Genomic DNA, 18688 nt, shown 5'->3' with positions numbered 1-18688 from the left:
TGTATCTCAATAAGACTTTATATATTAAAAAAAAATAAGCACAGGGTAGGAGTTAGCCAGTGGCTAGTAGCTTTGCAACCCCTGGATACGATAAACAAAATGTTCCTCTCTGTAGTAAATAATAATGGATTCACTTACTTTGCTCTTTTGGCCATTTCATTTCCGTCCCATCTGGGGCTGTAAGGATAATTTTTCTGGGCCTGGGAGTAAAGCTGTCCACTGTTGGTAAAGTGATATACTGACTGAAATGTCAGAGTTGGCTGATCTCGAGGGAAAAACAAAGGCAGGTCAACTGGAAAGACAGAAGAGAGGAAAAGCAAGTTAGATATAAACACATCTTATGACACTGTTTTGGCTAAATCAAGAATGTTGGGTCCAAGACTATTGGAACCACAAATTCTGGCTGAGGCTTAGATAAAATGTGTGGAGGGAGGACCAAGAAATACAAGGTGTCCTCCCTGACTTTAAGAAGTTCAAAACCTAGTGAAAGAGGTGAGTCCCATGTGAGGGCAAGTGTAAGCAATATGGGGCTCGAGGCCCAGGTGCTGCAGAAACAACATGAGATGGCATAGAGGCTAGGCAGAGGCTGGGCAGAGGCCAGGCAGAGGCTAGCAGGCCCCCTGCCCCCTGAACTCCCTGGCCTTTGCCTTGTCCATTCTTTCACTGCAGAGGCTGCTGTGAAACTGTTCTAAGTCTCTACCACACCATCAACTCTTCAAGGGCCAGGCAGGGTCTTCCTCATCTGTCAATTGGTGGGGGAGGTAGGACAGAGGCTGTTGTGACAGAATGGATGTAGAAAAGGGATAAAGAGGGCAGGTGATCATCTTTCGTAGGAACTATATATGGCAACTAGACCAGAAAAAATAAAGTTATCACGCTACTTCCAATCAAGCAGTGATTTTTGATACTCAGCAGTTTCCATTTTTTCCATATGTGTTATGACATTTATTTATATCTCCTAAATCAGAGGGGGCTCCTTAATGGAACACAACAGGGACCAATCTAAGCACTGCATACGCCTGCTGGTGCAGGATGGCGGATTCTAATCCTCACTGTTAACACATATTATTCTTTTCATTTTGTGGTTCTTTAACTCAATTTTTAAAAATAAAATGGCGTGCCAATTTCGGTTGAGATAAACTACCATTAAAAACACTGTTTCTATAGCATAGTCTTTAAGGTGGATGATGTGTAAATGTGTGAAATGTTAACAGGCACATCATTGAAAATAAACAACAAAAAATTGTATTGAGTTTTCTAACCTCACAGAGTACTTTTTACATACTTTGTCTAATTTGTTACTTAAAACCTTGTGAAAGAGACATTATTTTGACCATGTACATTTAATAGGTGAGCAAACTTGAGACTCAATGTCATAGGCAGGAAGGGACAAGAGTCAAATCCAGAACCATGATTCAAATCCCAGGTTCCTTCTATGTGACAAGGCCACCTCCTGCTCTGAAGGACAGGAGAATCACCTGCTTACACTCACTATGTCACAATTACAATTCAGTAAGAAAAGTCTCCACTGTGAAGAAGGTGGATGGTCTTTTGGCTACCTGAGGCAGGCATATGAAAAGGTACATACTAGACAGTTCTGCATCTGTCACCCCAGCGTGGGTGACACTCAACTTGGACAAAGCCCTCTAAGCACCCGACATGATTTCTTAAAGGAAGTTAGGTTCACAGCAAAATTTAAAAAAAAGAAAAAAGAAAAACCAACAAAAAAATCCCAAGAAACAAAAAACTATCCAGCTAGTAGGGTCTCTCAGAACTCTGAGTGCACTTGACCCTGAAGATGTCTGACTCAGCACTGCAGGGGGTTTCTACAGATGAATCACGCTGCAACCCAACAACAGTGGCAGGACTGTGAATGTCCACTTTTTAGTCACATTTTTCAAGAGTCACAATAGGGCAGTCTCAATACATGTCGGTCCATGCCAAAGCAGAGATTTCACAGCACATAGGAACAAAGCAAAATATGAAAAAGTCTAATAGAAATGATAAATGACTCAATTCAAAAAGCCCTTTGGACCCTTTCATATTACAAAGCTTGACCTGTAACATCTTCATCACTTTGAACAAATATTGCTTTCTAAATGTTTTATATCTTTTCTAATTATTCATTTAATTTCCTATGATTAATTTTAGAAAAATACCTTCATATATACTTTACTTTGACTTCAACTGTAGTTATTATATTACATACAAGTTCCCAAAGAAAAATGAGATTCAGATTAACCTCCAAAGCTATCATTAATAACATAAAAGCATTTAGCATTCAAGCTGGCCTATAAAAAAGCAATGATTTAGAAGTTTTGCAGCTGCATCCGCTTGCCTGTAACCCCAACAATTTGGAGGTTGAGGAGGATCACAAGCTTTGAGGCCAGCCTCACCAACTTAGCGAGTCCTCAGCAAGGGCCTGTCTCAAAATAAAAAAAAAAAGGGCTGGTAACATAGCTCAGTGGTTAAAGCACCCCTGGGTTCAATCTCCAGTACCAAAACAAACAAATAAAAATCCAAAAGAGCAATGATTTAAAATAACAGAATCTAATGGCAATAATTAATAAATTTAAATTAAATAGAGTCATTACTCAAAATCAAGAACAATGTAGATAGTATCATAGGCAGTGAGATTCTCAAGCTATTAACTTTTGGGGCCTGGGAATGCATTCTCTCTTGAAAAAAAAAAATTTTTTTTCTGGTACCAGGGATTGAAGTCAAGGACACTTGATCACACATCCCTAGCCCTATTTTGTATTTTATCTAGAGACAGAGTCTCACTGAGTTGCTTAGTGTCTCTGCCTTGCTGAGGTTGGCTTTGAACTTGCAATCCTCCTATCTCAGCATACTAAGCTGCTAGAATTACAGGTGTGCTCCACTGCATCTGGCTTGAAAAAAAATTTTTAAGGGACAAGGTCTTGCTCAATTGCTCTGGCTGGTCCCAAACTTCTGGTCTCAAGTGATCCTCCTGCATCAGCCTTCCAAGTAGCTGGGAATACAGGCGTACACCATCCTATCTGGCTGGCAGACTTTTTTGGTTCTTGTTTTATTTTGTAGAAATGAATTGCTGGTATTAGTATTTTGATATGCTGAGAAATCATTTTCCACCTATTTCTGAACCATTTTCTCTGACCCAAATGCCCAGCTGGTATCAGCAACAAGTTAAAATGTGAATGCGATTTATTTACCTAATCCAGCAAGATCTCCTGACTATGAATTCCCAAAAGCATTGATTTTCAGTTTTTAAAATTTAAATGTTATTTTGTTATTATATTTTGTTTCTCCATGGAGATTTGTCTAACAAAGTGTAGTAGAAGCCAAAAATAAAACTTGAATATTTTCTCTATGCATGCAGTAACTGGATTATTAGAACAGAAAGAGTCTTGTCAGAGATAAAACTAGTAATCCACGTTTGTTAGTTCATGTATGAGAAAATAAAATTTTTTAAATACAAACATCTTGCTAGACTAAGTTATATCCTATCTATATCAGTTAATGGTCAACCAAAGGGTGGCTTCTTTAAAAATGTTTTGTGCATGAGTTAATGACTAAAATATTTATGAGAAATTCTTTGCATTTTTCTTCTAAGAATGATTTGAATTCATAAGAATTGAAAAACCCCAAAACTTGTCTTCCTTACCCTCAAATGTTTCTGTCACTTTTGCTTATAGGTTAACTTGTGATTTTCTGATGCCTAGGAAAATAATGACCTGAGGCCTTTAAATGGCTTGTTTGTTCTGAGGGGAAGCTGCTGGCTTCCAAGCAGTCTGGGCTTAGAGTATCCACTATATCAAATTCCAACATGTTTTTTTTTTTTTTTTTTCTTGATGGTGCTGGGGATTGAACCCAAAGCCTTGTGCATGTGAAGCGAGCACTCTACCAGCTGAGCTATATCCCCTGCCCAAATTCCAACACTTTAACAGCGAGCTTCCTCAGAACCTGCTAGCTCAGTTGACGGTTGGAGCAGAATCATTCCCTTTGATTCAGTTACTTATTGACACCACTGTCTCCACAGCTGCTTCCTCTTTCCTCCTTCCTACACAGACAATGAATTTTGGTCAGTTCTCTATCCACATACGGGATGGTCCTCACTTGTTCAATAACTTCTTTCTTCAAGAACTTGAAGCCCAGTGTGGTGGTGCACACCTATAATCCCAGCTACCGGAGGATGTTAAGTTCAAGGCCAGACTGGGCAGCTTAGAGAGACCCTGACTCAAAATAGAAACGGCTGGGGGAAGGTAGCTCAGCACTTGTCTAGCATGCAGGAGGCCCTAGGTTCAACCACACATACTGCAAAAAATAAATTAATTAATTAAAGAAATAAATAGATTTAAAAAACTTGTTGAAATCAGTCAAACCAAACATACCTAATTCTGCACAAACTGAGCAGTTAGTTTCCAGACTTATCCACAGAGCCCTGGGAAAAGGAAGGAATGATTTAGCCTCATTCTGGACAGCTGCTGCAACGACAGGTTCTACTGGTCACACAGAGTCCCAGAGCTAGTGGTGCTTTCCAGGTGACAACCAGTCACACAGCTTTGAGAGAAACTTCAATGCACCGATAAAGTGTGTGCCTCTCTTAAGCCCCATTGAGGTTCAGGTGTGCAGCTGCAGCTCACCCTCCCTAGAAAACAAGCGTATCTGTCCCTAAATCCTTTCACCATAAGACAATGCCAGGAAAGTCAGCATCCAAATTTGCAAAACTCTAGAAAACCCCTCATTTCTCCAAATACCTCAACAATGGAAAAAGGACCCAAGAGACCAAAAGAAACACCATGTTATGCATCTGATTCACAGGGCAGCCTGTCAGCCATTGAGCACATTTCAGGCATCATTCTGACAAATTTGATTATATGATTTCTTTTTTTTTTTTCCAGAAAAGACTAAAGCATATCTTAGCCATGGCAAGATGAGAACAAGGCACTCTGACATCAAATAGTGATAACTAGCAGTCTGGTGCAAGGGAAGGGGCAAGAATAGTAAATAAAAGCAGAAATAAAAGAATCCACCTGGGGATTCTCTGTACAGGAACAGAAAGTGCTATATGTCCCAGTCACTCCTGAAGCTGTCACCAGTCAGTGACATGGACTCCTTCCTGGTAACTGTGACAGGCATCCTTAGCTGCTTACCTAACAGCCATTCTGCACCTTCTTCCTTGTGGACAGAGCCTTTCCTCCCATCCAGAGTTTGAAAGCACTTGGATATTTGCTCTTGGACTCCCAAAAGCCAAGACATGGAAATGTGACTCACTCCTGCCAGTGGGACCTGAGAGGAAGTTGGTGAGGGGTCGTCTGAGAAATATTTTCCTCTCTAATTAAAGACACGTGTAAGGAGAAGTTCTCACTTCATTCTAGCCTTAATCCCATCGTGCAAGGTCCTGAGGCTTGGAGATGTGGCACTCATCTTGTGACCAGGAGGAGGTCAGTCTGGTATCATGGGTACTGAATTCATCATCCCTGGAACTTCCCAGCTCTTGATTTCTTGCTTTGCCAGACAATTACAAATCTTTACTATTTAAATCTCTTTTAATACCAGTCCGGTATTACCAGGTCTAATACCACTCAAGGTATCTAAGGAAATGTTATTACTTATAGCTTCTGTTTAAGAAGGCAGGAAAACTGTATAATCTATTTCAGATATATTTCCACCAAAAATGGCTAAAAAAACATTTAAGGCACATAATAGGAAAGTTTTAGTTGTCTGGAAAATTCAGTTTTGTGAGACAGTTCAATTTGAAAATGCCAAACAAATGAGGGGTTAACCATACTTGCTTCTCTGGAAGTCACATCATCAAATATTTTTATCATTATTCACAAGACACAATTGTTTCCTCAGACCTTGCAAACTGCATATTCCTTAGCTTTCCCCTGTGTTCTCAGATTGGTAGGGAAGATCCTCCTGGATCCACTTTGGGGTGGCCAGAGTTCTTCGGCCTCCTCAGTTCCTCGAAGCCTCGTTCTGAGGCAGCTCTAACCCCTTGTTAACTTGTAAGCTTGCCCCACAATGATGATTCCCTTTGAGGTCGATTCTTCCCAAGAGCAGTTTGAACACATCTCATTCCCAGGCTATCCTGCAACCAATTTGGGCAAACTGCCATTTATTACTGACCATCTCCGTCTTACTAACACACAAGATCTTTGAGATGCACAGATTCCAACCACAATGAAATTAAACACCACATAACCAAAATAACTCTCCTACAAAAAATAAGAAAGTAAAATTTTCCAGTTCAGAAATACCCCTATTCAAGGCACTAAAAAACCAATGGTGTCTCCTCTTATCACTGCCTTCCATTTCAGGGGTGAGGAGTGAAGATATTAAACAACTTTTGTTAAACTGGTTTTACTTTTTACTAGTTTAAACTGGTTTCAAATTTTCATTCTCTTTTGTATGATCTGATCATTATAAACAGGCTACCTTTGGGGTTTTCATATTACTGAACTGAAGCCTAAATGCTTCCTGAATTCTGCTGTATATGCTAAAAATCCTCTTATGGAAGAAGATCCATTATATACCCTTGCAGTTGGATCAAAAAGGCCCCAGCATTTATTAGTGGTCATGTCACAGGCAAAATACTTGGCCTCTTTGAACCCTTTTTCTTGCCTGTAAAATGAGGATATTAATTCCTTCTTCACTGTGTTTATTGGTAGGATTAAACAAAAACTGGGCATGTTCTAAACAAATGTTAACTCCTTTCCTCTACATCCTTTTTCCTTGGGTTTCTTCCCCTCTTTTGTGTAGCTTTACACACTATTCCATATTTGTGAAATTTGTGGTCACTACAGCATAAGCCATTAGGTGCTTAAATTTGAACTCTTTTGATGGAAATCTCTTCTAAGTTTTGTACATACTTTTGCATCCCAGTAAATATACTAAAAATAATTTAGCCTTTTCTTGATGACAAGAGACAGGCTAATAAGGCTTTGAGGTCTAAGGAAGACTTGGCTGCTGTCTCCCAGGTGCCCCCACAACTGTCTGCTGTTAAATGTGGCACACTGAGGTCCCCAAGGCTGGAGAATGTGGCACACTTTTGACCTCTGACTACGGAATTTCTCTTCTTTATTTCTGTTTCCCTTTCATAGTCAATCCCTTTTCCCAAAGCCAACTCTGTCTCAGCACTGTCTCTCATTCATCCACTTCACTGTGCATGTGTCTCTGTTTCTGAAGGCAAGTTCCACCTAGCCACACGTCCCTGGACACACCTGGTGGGGAGCAGGTGCTCTGCTAATGTGCGGTGATGTACTGTGAACTCCTGTTGCCATCCTTGGGCACCTTAGACTGTTACCCCCCCCATCCCCTTTGCTGCTTCTGTCATTTGTTAGTTTGCTTCCAGGTTTACAGCAGTTCCTGGATAGTTGAAGTTTTAGGACATCTGGCCCCTTCATTTTGCTTGCTATTTGCCTTTTTTTTTTTTTTTGGTGGTACTAGATAGGACTCCAAGGGTACTTTACCACTGAACTACATTTCCAGTCCCTTTTTATTTTTTACTTTGAGACAGGGTCTTGCTAAGTTGCCCAGGTTGACCTCCAATTTCTAATCCTCCTGCCTTAACCTCTCAAGTAGCTGGGATTACAGGTGTGTGCCACCATGCTCAACTGGCATGTGCTTTTGAGGTAATTTACAGATACAAATTAATCATTCTAATACCCAATGAGACATTCACATAAATCTATAAGAAAACTCTCAAGACCAAAGAGGTGCCATGGTATTGACTGGTGGAGATCCAAGTTCTCTCATTCTGCCCAATGAAATGAATCTAGACCAACTTCACTAGGCTCTTTCTCCCACCAGATCAGAGGTTCTGAACTGTGAGTTGGTATTAAGATCACCATGGATGGAACTGAACACCACAGAGGCTTGGTTGGTCCTATCCAGACCTCAGGAGATTTTTGCCATGCCTCCCTAGGCAGAAATTACCATGGAGGACTGTGTGCCCCTAAGGACAGGGGTTGTGAATTAGTTATTTTAGTATTCCTCGCATTTAACACAGAGCATGACACATGAGAGACACTCAATAAATATTTGCTGAACTGTAAGGGAACATATATTTGCAAGGAACATATAAGGGAAATGCAAATGAAAACTTCAATGAGATTTCATTTCATAGCTACTGGAGTGTAAAAACCAGATAATGTCCCGTATGGGACACTGAATTCCCACTCACAGATGGCAAGTGAGTGCTAGAACCTCTTGTACAGTAAATGAAGATGCATGTACTCCATGACTCACACCCAGAATCTGGCAGAGCCCTGTTGTAACATCATTTGTGATAACAACTACTGGAGCCATCTTAAATGTCTATCAACTGGAGACTGGACACATACATCGTGGTATGTTCTTTCAATGGAATGCCTTAGAGCAGTTTAAAGGAATAATCTGGGACTACATGCACCAACATACGTAAATCTAGAGGACACGATGTTCAGTGAAAAAAGCAAGTTACAGATGAACACTTCAAAATGCAACTATAAAATACAAATAATGTATGTATTATTATATACTATTTATAAATACCTACATAGTTCAAGTATAGAAACATGCAAACCAAGTTAAAAGATTGTGCTTATCTCTGGGAGTAAGGGGGAAAGAGAAAGGAATGGGATGCATCTGGGAGGGGCATTTAAGGGACTTTAACTAAACAGTGGGCTTGAACAGACTGTGCCATTTCTTTAAAAGAAGATCAAAATCAGCTTCAGTAAAATATTAAGATTTGACTAGGGTGAGTACATGGGTGTTTGTTTTTGTACTCTGTATACACATGCAAACTTTAAGTAGCTAACCTTTTATTTTATTTTTTTTAAGAAAAAGGACATTAATTAATTAATTTTTCTTTTTCTTTTTTTTTTTGGTGCTGGGGAGGAAGCCAAGGTCTTGGGCTTGCTAAGCCCATGCTCTACCACTCAGCCACACCTCCCAAGACAAGAATAGTCAAAACAGCAGAAAACAATCAGTGGGATTCTATTTATATAAAGTTCAAAAACAGACACATTATCAATGATATACTATGATGTTTAAAGTGATTAGCTATTCATGGATATTCACTAGGCAGTAAAGCTGTTAAGAAACTAAGGGGGAAAAAAGGAACTAAGGGGTACTTAACATTGAACTCACTGGGATAGCTCAGTGAGGCTCACGGGAGCTCAGGGCTGCTAAGACACTGGCACTACTTCTGCTTCCAAAGTTGGGTGTGTCTTATTAGTCTGTGAAGTATGTGGGTATGTTTAATAGGATCTTTGTGACTCTATTTTTTCTTTTTCTCAAACAAATACAACTTTTAAAAATGGGAGCATTTATAATATACTAAGAAGGTCAAGAAAACACAATGGTCTTCAGGAAACAAAAGTTGGCAGTATGCCAGGAAGAACAAGGGTGTCCATGCCCGTGAGCCTCTGGTCTGGAAAGGAGATCTGGAAAAGGTCAATCATTCACTACAGTTTAGCACGTGCAGGCAACAGCTGGGTCACACACATGGTGCACATGCAAAGGAAAAGGGGAACTCTGCTTGAGGTTGAATTAAAGTTCTGCAGAGGAGATGGACTCTGAGTCGGTTCTAGAAGGTTAAAGGATGATTCAGAATTGGAGTCTGGGGAATATTCCATAGAATAAGAAGAAGTCAATAAAGCATTCAGTACTGTGTAAACTAATAATTTCCTACTTTGCATTTCATTCTCTTGGTCTCCACATACATTTGCTGCAGAGCAGCAGAACCTGCTCTATTTCACCAGTTTCATTGCTTTCCCACGACTCTCCTGAAGGAAGGGGCCTCTGGTCTCAGGAGCTCACAGGCCAAGCGGGCCACCCCTCCTTGCTCTTCTGGGTCATCTGGGTTCCTCTCATCAAGGCACAGGTGTCAAGAAAGGCCTCTGTCCTAGAACTCTGCATGCTCCCAACCTGTGCTCCCAAGGAGTGCTCACTCAGGATGAAAAAAAGAGTTCCAGCGGCGGAGGCCAGAACCAAGGAGTCCCCAGCATGGAAACCCTTTCCACTCCCGTCTGCCTCTCTGTCCCCTTGCTTCATCTCTCACTCACTTCATGGGTATGTTCCCTGGGCCAGGTCATACTGGAACAGAGGGTCCACACACTGGAGCTGGGCCATGTGCTGAATTCTGCACCTCCTGCAGGCCATGCCATTTGGGTGTGGTGTCCACTAGACGTGCTCCCCACTAGGATCCAGGCCCCTCTACTGCTCTGACACTGCCTCCTCAGGCCTGGCTCCTTGCTGAGTCCCTTTGGACTATTATTTCTTCTAACTGTTGGACACAGTCCAAGATGCACCTTCTTCCAGGAAGCCCTCCATGCCTGCTCAGTCAGTGTTTCCTCCAACCTCTGTGTTCACATAATCCACTTCTCAGCTGGGCTGCTGACCATTTCAGCATATTATTTTTATGTGCTCTCCTCCCCACTGGGGTAGACACACAGTAGGTTGTCAATATACACTTAGTAACTGGCTGGCACAAAACACCACAGTGAGGTGTACATTAGACATATGGGCAAGGAGCATGTTATTATGACTGGCAGTAAGAAATCCAGCAAGAGAGAATGCCACACCAGAAATAGCATGAAGTACTGTTTTAACTTCTATTTTTAAAAGAATTTAATCACAATAAATAAATTCCTGGCCTGGGAGTATTAAAAAAAAGAGATTGGCTAAATTAGGGAAGAGTTTGATTAAAAGAATCTTTAAATAAATTAAAATATATTCAACTGCAAAATCCTTAGCACTTAAAAGCTAGGCAAAAATCTCTAAAAAGTCATAAGCTTCTAATTTAAAAAAAATTCATGGACAATGTACCAAATGTACATGATTAGAAAGAAAAGGACAAAGGCAGTGTCTTTGGTTGAAGCAGGGGGGCTGACACTGGTCAGCTTAAATAGCATCTTACAAAACTGGAACAAACTAGCTAGATATAAATTTGCAAATATTGTGACTACCCCAATGTGAAGGATGACTAATGTGGATTTAAGAAGAAAATAAAATTCCTCAAACTAATCTAGTCTTTTTATTTAAAAAAAAGGATCTAGTTATGACCTTTATATTCTAGAGAAATCAGTGTGTATCCAATTTGACAAATATCCCCTGCACATCCACCATGAACCAGCTCAAGGGAAGTCAAACCAAGGAGGGCTCTTTCTTGTCACCCTGCTAGCACACACTCACATCCACCATTCCTGGGAAGGGAGGCCATGGGAAGGGGAACAGCAGAGGAGCTTGGCAGCACGGGATGGGACTGGGGTGGAAATGGATCCCACCGAGGGGCTGATAGGAGGTCTGGTAAATGAGGTCTGGTAAATGTCTTTCAAGGCTTAGAGCAGGGCCTTGAAAGACAGCTAGGATTCTGACAAGAAGTTTCAGGAGGAGAATGACTGGGAAGGGAGGGAGAAAGGCAAGGAATTCAAGCAGAGGGAACGGTACTGAACAGTCAGGGCCGAGGACAAGCGTGCCAGGGAACGTGGGTGATCAGTGTGGACAGGACACAGGTTGGCAGCAAATGTCTGGTGTGGAGGGCCCTAGACAAAGAAGCCACCCTGTGGAGTACTCTGAACAGAGCAAAGGAGTGTGGACACTCTTCTGTGAGCAAATGCCCTTGGACATTTCTAGGGAAACTCATATGCCACTCATTCCAGTGGCTAACACAGTGTAATTCCTCCAGAATGGAGAAGCCTGGTATAATGCACAAATCAAAAATAAGTTATTATTTATTATTAAAGAAGCTTCTCTGGGTGAAGTCAAATGTCCAGAGGAAGGTGTGTGCTCTGGAGGAGGACCACTCAAGTTCCCCTTAATGGTGGCATAGCTTTGGCAGATTAACTGACATCTCTGAGCCCCTTTTCCCATCTATAAAACTGGAAAAAACTCAGGGTTAAAACTTCAGGGTTAAAAATAAAGCATGTGAAGCATGCTATACAGTGTCTGGCACACAGAAAGTGCTGGATGAAAAAGGCTGGGACCTAAAGGAATGTCAGAACAGGATGGTGTACTGGAAGGAATATGGTCTTTGGAATGTGACATATCTGGGCTTGACTCCTACTCTGCCAGTTATAACCTGGGTAACCTCAGGCAATTTACTAAACCCTCTGAGTCTAGGTTTTCTCATCTTTAAAATGGGATAATGCCTACCTTGGAAGGTTATTGGGTAGTTTACATGTTGTGATGAATATATGTGTAGACTGCTTGGCACACAGCAGGTATTCATAAATGATGCCTATTATTACTTGTTTTCTCTAGAAGTAATTTAAAAACAAACAAATTTGAGTCTATATAATCTTTTTTAGCCACTTGGAAAATATAACCAGATGTGAAAAAATACAATAATTGATCAAAAGGAGTCATGCTTTTTTGACTCAGCGTTCAACTTAGTAATGGCTTCCTTTTTATTTGAGGAAACTGCTGTAGTCCTTAGGAACTCTTCCCTTTTAATTCTATGGTCTTCTTTCTTCAAATAAAAAAATCATAGCCTTGGAGAATCTCAGGTCACATGGGGTCTTGTAGCAAAAGCTGCCACAGACCAGAAAACATGTGAATAGAGAAGCAGCCCATTGGAAACTTGGCCAGTTTCTTTGTTCTTCGATTGTGCCAGTGCTTACCCCATTTCTGTGGGTGCTTCCTTTAAGCTTTTCTTTATTGGATGGCACACTTACTGGTCAGTGATCCTATTTCTCAGAAAAGATCAGAAATATAATCAATTTTTGTAAATTTAAGAACTTCCTATTAGATCTTTGAGTTACCCATGTTTTGTTTTTGTTTTGTCATTGTTTTTTGGCCAGCTCCTTAGTCATTATTTCTCCTAAAAGAACAGGTGGGGAATGGAATGGGGGAGTGGAAATTAATGTTCTCTTTGACAGAAATTCCAATGAGAATTTCCTTTGAGATAAAGGAATGGTTGTTGCCTAAAATGAGGTTTTTGAGCTGTCATGTTATTCTCATCCATAACTCAAAGGGAATACACTGTAAACATAAGGTGATCATGTTGAGACAAGTCCCTGTGTAAATGAGCTGTTTGACTTGTACATCAAATTTAAAGGAATTATATAATTTTCTATCAAAGGCATTGGGGCTCAGTGTCATCCTAAGAAAAGTACACTTCCACTCAGCAAACTAGTCCTAATAGTTGTGCTTTCCAGATAACTGAGGGTCTGTTATGGAAAGTTCTAAAAGTTTTTTGTTTATGTTCTTGATAGAAATCTTTCTAAAGTAGACTTCATATTTACTTTTCCTGTATCCCCTTCTAAATGGCTCAAAGTCAAAATTATGAATATCAGTTCCTAAAGTGGGCCACATAGTCATGATGCCAAGGCTCAACCAGGTGACTAGCACCTGCTATTTGTAGTTTCTTGGTTCCTCCAGGAAACCAAGCTCTTAGCTTTCTCCAGCTTTTGGCCCTGGGCCATTCAGTTATCCACCTGGAATTCCTCCAATGGTAACATACCTGTGTACCATAGAACTCCGAGTGATTAAACTTCCAGAGACTTGGGAACTAGCCCACCAGGCTTAATAGAAGGTGAGAGGCCTGGGGTGCCCTGTGAGTGAATCACACTGACTTTGGGACCCTCTTCAGTCTACTTCCTCTTAGTTGCTTATTGACAGAGATGCTCAAGAGTCCCAGCTGAGTTGTAGAGAGGAATCTGCCCCCGCACCCCCCCCCCTTTTGGTACTAAGTATTGAACCCAGGAGTGCTTAACCACTGAGCTATATCCCCAGCTGTTTTTTAATTTTTTAAATTTTGGAACAGGGTCTAACTAGGTTGCTTAGGGCCTTGCTAAGTTGCTGAGTTTGGCCCCGAACCTGCTATACTCCTGGCCTTAGCCTTCTAGTCTCTGGGATTATAGGTGTGTGCCACCACACCCAGTAAATCTCCAAATCTCCATGTTTTGTCACAACAGAAGACACACCCAAACTGCAGTTCAGCAGGGGCATGGAAATCATATACATTTTTAAAATGAGGAGATTGTTCTACAGGGGTGTGATCTGCCTCAACTGCATGAACAGCCCTATAGAAGACACCAGGGTCCTGACATTGAGTCCAGTAAGGTACATTGTAGTTGGCTACTAGCCAAATAACCATCTTGTAATGATGTTTTTATAGTATGGCTTTGGATTCTTTGTTCACCCAAATCTGAAAAATCCCTTCATGGTGGGTTTTGTTTTTTATTTTAATGAAGAATTTTTTTAAATGATAAGAAAAAGGCAGGAAGTCATTGTTTATTGAATGCCTACAACTGTGCTGGGTGCTTTCTTCTGTATGATTCTGCCTTGCCCCTTCTAACCAGGGGGTGAGCCTGTCCCTGGGGCAAGCCAGAGAACGGCTTTAATGCTGTGAAGAAGAGAGGGAGCCAGGATTCAATCTCTGTCCCCTGGGTCTGGAGCCCATGCACTCTCTTGCACAAGTGCTGCATATCTGATTTACTGCTTGCCTCCAACATTCTTGAAGGAGCTTCTCCTTGGGCATTTTGGCTCATCCACCATCTTGGTCAGGGGTTGCTACAGGCAAGCAAATTCTCTGGCCTTTGATCAAGAAAGCACAAAAGTCTAACAGACAGAGACTGACATGAACAGTCAGAACAGACAGGGAGGAGGGTCATGGTGTACTTGTCTTTCAGACAAGTTAAGCTCAAGGGTACAGTGATCTCAGATTTTTAATAATTTTATTTTGGACATTTCCATTTCCTTGTCTTCTTCCTTTTGATTGGTAAAACATTTTAGGGTCCTATCTAGGAGGCTCTAATGGCCTCTGACACTGTGGCTCACTCCTGTTCTTCTCCCAGTTTCCATAACACTGCACTGACCTGCTGTTTCTCTTCCTTTCAAAATTGTTACTGCCTTCTTTTCTCATTCTGCTCAGCACCCCTTCTCACCCAAAGCTCCAGTGAGGGACTTGCTAACCCTGAAGGCTTGGCCCCTCAGCTTTCTTCTTTCAGAATATCCCATCTAAAAATACCCTCTAATGAGTTCAAAATCTCCATATCCTTCCCTGAATGCTCACCTATACTCTGATCATTCCGGAAGCCCAGAGAATGTCATAATATAAGCTTTATGGCTTAAATTTACTTTTACCAACATCATCTAATTGGTAGCTTTCTAGGGCCTACTACTCCTCTTACAGTCAGGAACTCTGATCCTAAGAAACACAGAGTAGCTTGTTTATAATCAGTTTTGTGAAAATTAAGCTCACCTTGAATTCAAGCCCTCAGACTTAAAATCTTAAGGTTGTGATGCCACTAGAATATTCTGCTACCAACTGGGGAAGACTGGCACCGCAGACCTGAAATAAAAGCTACAGCCTATTCTGCACTCACCATATGCCAAGTTGGGTCTCATGTTCTACTAAGCACAAAAACTGAGTCGCCTTTGACTCTTCATTCTTCTTCCATCTCTGGAAGGGCCCACATCCTGGAGAGGACTGCCCAAAGGGCACTGTCATGCTGGTAGGGATTGGTGGGGCTTGGAGGTTCCTCTTACTTCCACCATGGATAAACAGAAGTGGGAATGTATATTTTTAAAAAATCAACCTACTCTCTACCACTAGATGCACCTTCGGTTAAACCTACGAGCAGCTGGTTATGCCTCCCACACCACCATGGGAGGTCACCTCCAGATACTAATCAGGGAGGACCTGAAGTAACTTGAAAGCTTCCTCTGCCTGCAGGAATTGGCTTCCAATCTGTCCTACACACTGACACCCATTTAATGGTCTTAATTCCACCCATTGTTCGAGGTATAGGGACTAGCAAGGTCTTCCGGATAAAAACACAACTCCTGAATGCTGATGGGGCGTTTCGTTGAGACCTATTGAGCCTCTTGCTAAAGAATGTAACACAGCCCTTACAATTCAGTCCAAAAGACCAAGATCTGAATAGACAAGTTGAAGTTCATATACACAGAGCATATGAGGACAGGTGAAATGATCAGATTTGAAGTAAAAAGGAACCTAGGTCCAAAGGGCTTTAAAATAAAGTACCATAAACCTAAGTGTTCCTCAGGGGACTCAGCAGTGGGCTCAACAGTAACTCCTTCTTGCTAAGCCTGACTGCTGCTCTTACAATAGGACAGTGCTCTTATCTGCCCCGCCTCACCCGTGACCCCTCACCAACACTCTGGGATGCAAATCTCTTTGTTGCTAGATACCAAGTGGTTCATTTTAGGTATGTTATTAATTGGTTCCATGGAAAAACTGGTTTGGTTCTTTGTTCAACTTGCTAAGTCATCACTTAACGTTAGCTAAAAAAAAAAAAAAAAAAAAAAAAAAAAAAAAATTAAACTGATATCTGTAAAGTAGTACCTAAAGAGGCAGCAGCATTGTCAGGTGGAGAGATGCCTGAACCCTGGGCCTAGAAGAATGCTTTACTAAGACGTACACACGCATGCGTGCACACTCAAACACACACACACAGGCACATACCTGTATCTAAATGTGTGCATGAGGGTGTTGGCTAAAGGGTAGTCTAAGAATTGTACAAAACAAGAGAGTTACTTGTCTGAACCTTCCAAGTTACTTGTCTGAGCATTCTTGACCATAGGACTTTTGACCAGTGAGTGTTAAAGCCTCATTTAGCAAAGCATAGAATGACCTATGGGATTTCAACTATTTAGGACTAATTGCATTATTAGAAATCAAATAAGAAAAGAGTATGTGAGTTTGTGTGTTCACTTAAAGGCCTCTGAGTTGCCCCGTGTGCACTAACCCTGGGCTAACAGGAGGGAACTTGGGATGAAGCAAAAATAAACTCTGCCTCACAAGGTTGATCACTGGGCAAAGTCAGTAAGCAAAACTAATCACAATACAGTGTAAGTAGAACTAAACAGGGGGATGCATTAAATGCTGCTTAGGTTCTGAGGCAGAGAGAACAGCTACTTCTCATCCGTTTCATAATGCCACAATTTTCTCCAGCATAACAAGTTGTAGATGGTATACCCATGATCTGGCCTGGCCATACTCAGTGCCAACTACACCTTGAATCCAGGGACAGCTCTACTCTTTGCCTCCCAAATGGCAGAGAAAGCAAAGCACAAATTCCTTAGTGGTCCTCAGGGGTGGCTGGTAGTGGGCCTACCTATGTGCTTCACTCTACCATGTTTTTCTCAGGAAGGCTGAACTCTACTGCCAAGAAGTTTTAACCTCTCCTTCACCAGTTCCTTCTCCTCAGGCTGAAGATTCTATGATCCCCAAAACGAGTCCCCCTGATTATCACTGTTACCAGCTACAGCTCATTCACTCTTCCTTCAACTCCCCAAACTCTCGAAAGAGGATTGGTATTCAGTGAACTCCATCATCAGCTATCAGGTCACACCTGGCTTCCACCTGTGCTCACACGTGAACATTTCTTTCACCACAACCATGACTGAAGAAATGCTTGCCCCTCTCATCTCCCTCACAAACTCTGCCCCTCCTGCCTTCCTGGTGCCCTCTCTCCTGGTCCTCATGTCCCCCGTCTCCTGCTCACTGGTCTCCCTCAGGCATCTTCTCCTGCTCTCCCAGCTGCTAGTCTTCCCCAGAGTTGTGTCCAGTCTCCTCATGTCACAGATTAGTCCTATGGGAATTCCACCAGCCCCAAGACTTCAACTGCCACCACTATGTGGGTCACAAAATTTAGTCTCACATTTTTTGGCTACTTACTGAATATTTCCATTTGCTTATCACATCCACCACCTCAGACTCAATATATTTAAACTCATTCTCTTTCTTCCCGATCTTGGTCCTCCTTAGCTACCAGAGCTGGGAAGTACACAGCAGTCTGCAGTTTCTCCCTCCCCTCACCCCAAATGTGAGTGCTGAGTGAGTCCTGATTCCACTCTGAAGTATTTCTAGAATCTGGCCTTTCCGCTCTCTCCCTACTCCCACTGCTTTGGTACCTCACATTTTCTGCCTGAACTAGTTACTAAAGTGGCTTCTCTACCCCCGGCCTCCTCCCACTTGCATTCATCTTCCCTCTGCCCTCAGACTTGGAACGTAACTGAGGGAATGCCACATCCCTGTTTAATATACTTCCAGGGCTCCCATCAGTAACGGGATATATTTTCAACAACTGACGCATAAGGCTCTTCATCATCAGCTCCGTTTCTTTCCTGCCTCATCTCCCCATTACTCACTCACGTATCCTCCAAATTCAATTTTCTGCACTATTTCTATTCTTCAGAATGCACCACATCAGTCCATGAGACTGCTGTTCTCTTTGTCTGGGACATCCTTTCCCCTTTATCTAGAAAATTTCCATATGCACTCAAAGTCTGAGCCCTAGGACATCTCTGTAGAACCCTTCAGAAGGGGTTTTATACATCTGCATTATGCACCTGTGATATAGCAGTTTCCACATGGTGTTTGTACTTTTGGGTCTGCCTGTCTGTCTTTCCCACCTGAGTGCAAACTCCTAGTGGACACACCCAATTCTGTGACACAGGGCCTGACACAGGGCTGGGTCCAGAGTAGATACTCAAATGTTTGCTGAGTTGACTTGCATGTACACAAGGCTTTTTTCCTTGACAATAGGACTTCAACCTCTGCACACCCTGACGTTCTTAGTAACTGTGACAGACACAGCTGGTCACAGAGGTCACAGAGGCAACTGCCAAGTGACAGAAATGGTTAAAAGTGGCTGTCACTGGGCAGGCAGGGGGCAGAGTGCCCTTGTTTTTCATTGTATCTCATTCTGGAGCATTTGCTTTTATAATCATGCCTGTGTTTTTTTGATAA

The 18688-nt window shown here is 41.8% G+C and overlaps 1 protein-coding gene across 2 annotated transcripts in view; it reads right to left on the bottom strand.

Moving 5' to 3' along the window:
• Babam2 (BRISC and BRCA1 A complex member 2) overlaps positions 1 to 18688 on the bottom strand; it is a 395729-nt gene that overhangs the window by 28740 nt on the left and 348301 nt on the right. The window contains exon 11 of one of the 2 annotated variants that reach the window (XM_027933462.2): positions 139 to 292. The exons of the other annotated variant lie outside the window; for it this stretch is intronic. Within the exon in view, the coding sequence (XP_027789263.1) occupies positions 139 to 292 (154 nt within the window). The remainder of the gene's footprint in view (positions 1 to 138; positions 293 to 18688) is intronic. 2 annotated transcript variants of the gene reach the window in all.

Source organism: Marmota flaviventris, chromosome 14 (assembly GCF_047511675.1).
Source record: "Marmota flaviventris isolate mMarFla1 chromosome 14, mMarFla1.hap1, whole genome shotgun sequence".
Classification (NCBI taxonomy): Eukaryota; Metazoa; Chordata; class Mammalia; order Rodentia; family Sciuridae; genus Marmota; species Marmota flaviventris.
The sequence above is the reverse complement of the archived record's forward strand: the minus strand, read 5'-3'. Positions and strand labels throughout refer to the sequence as shown.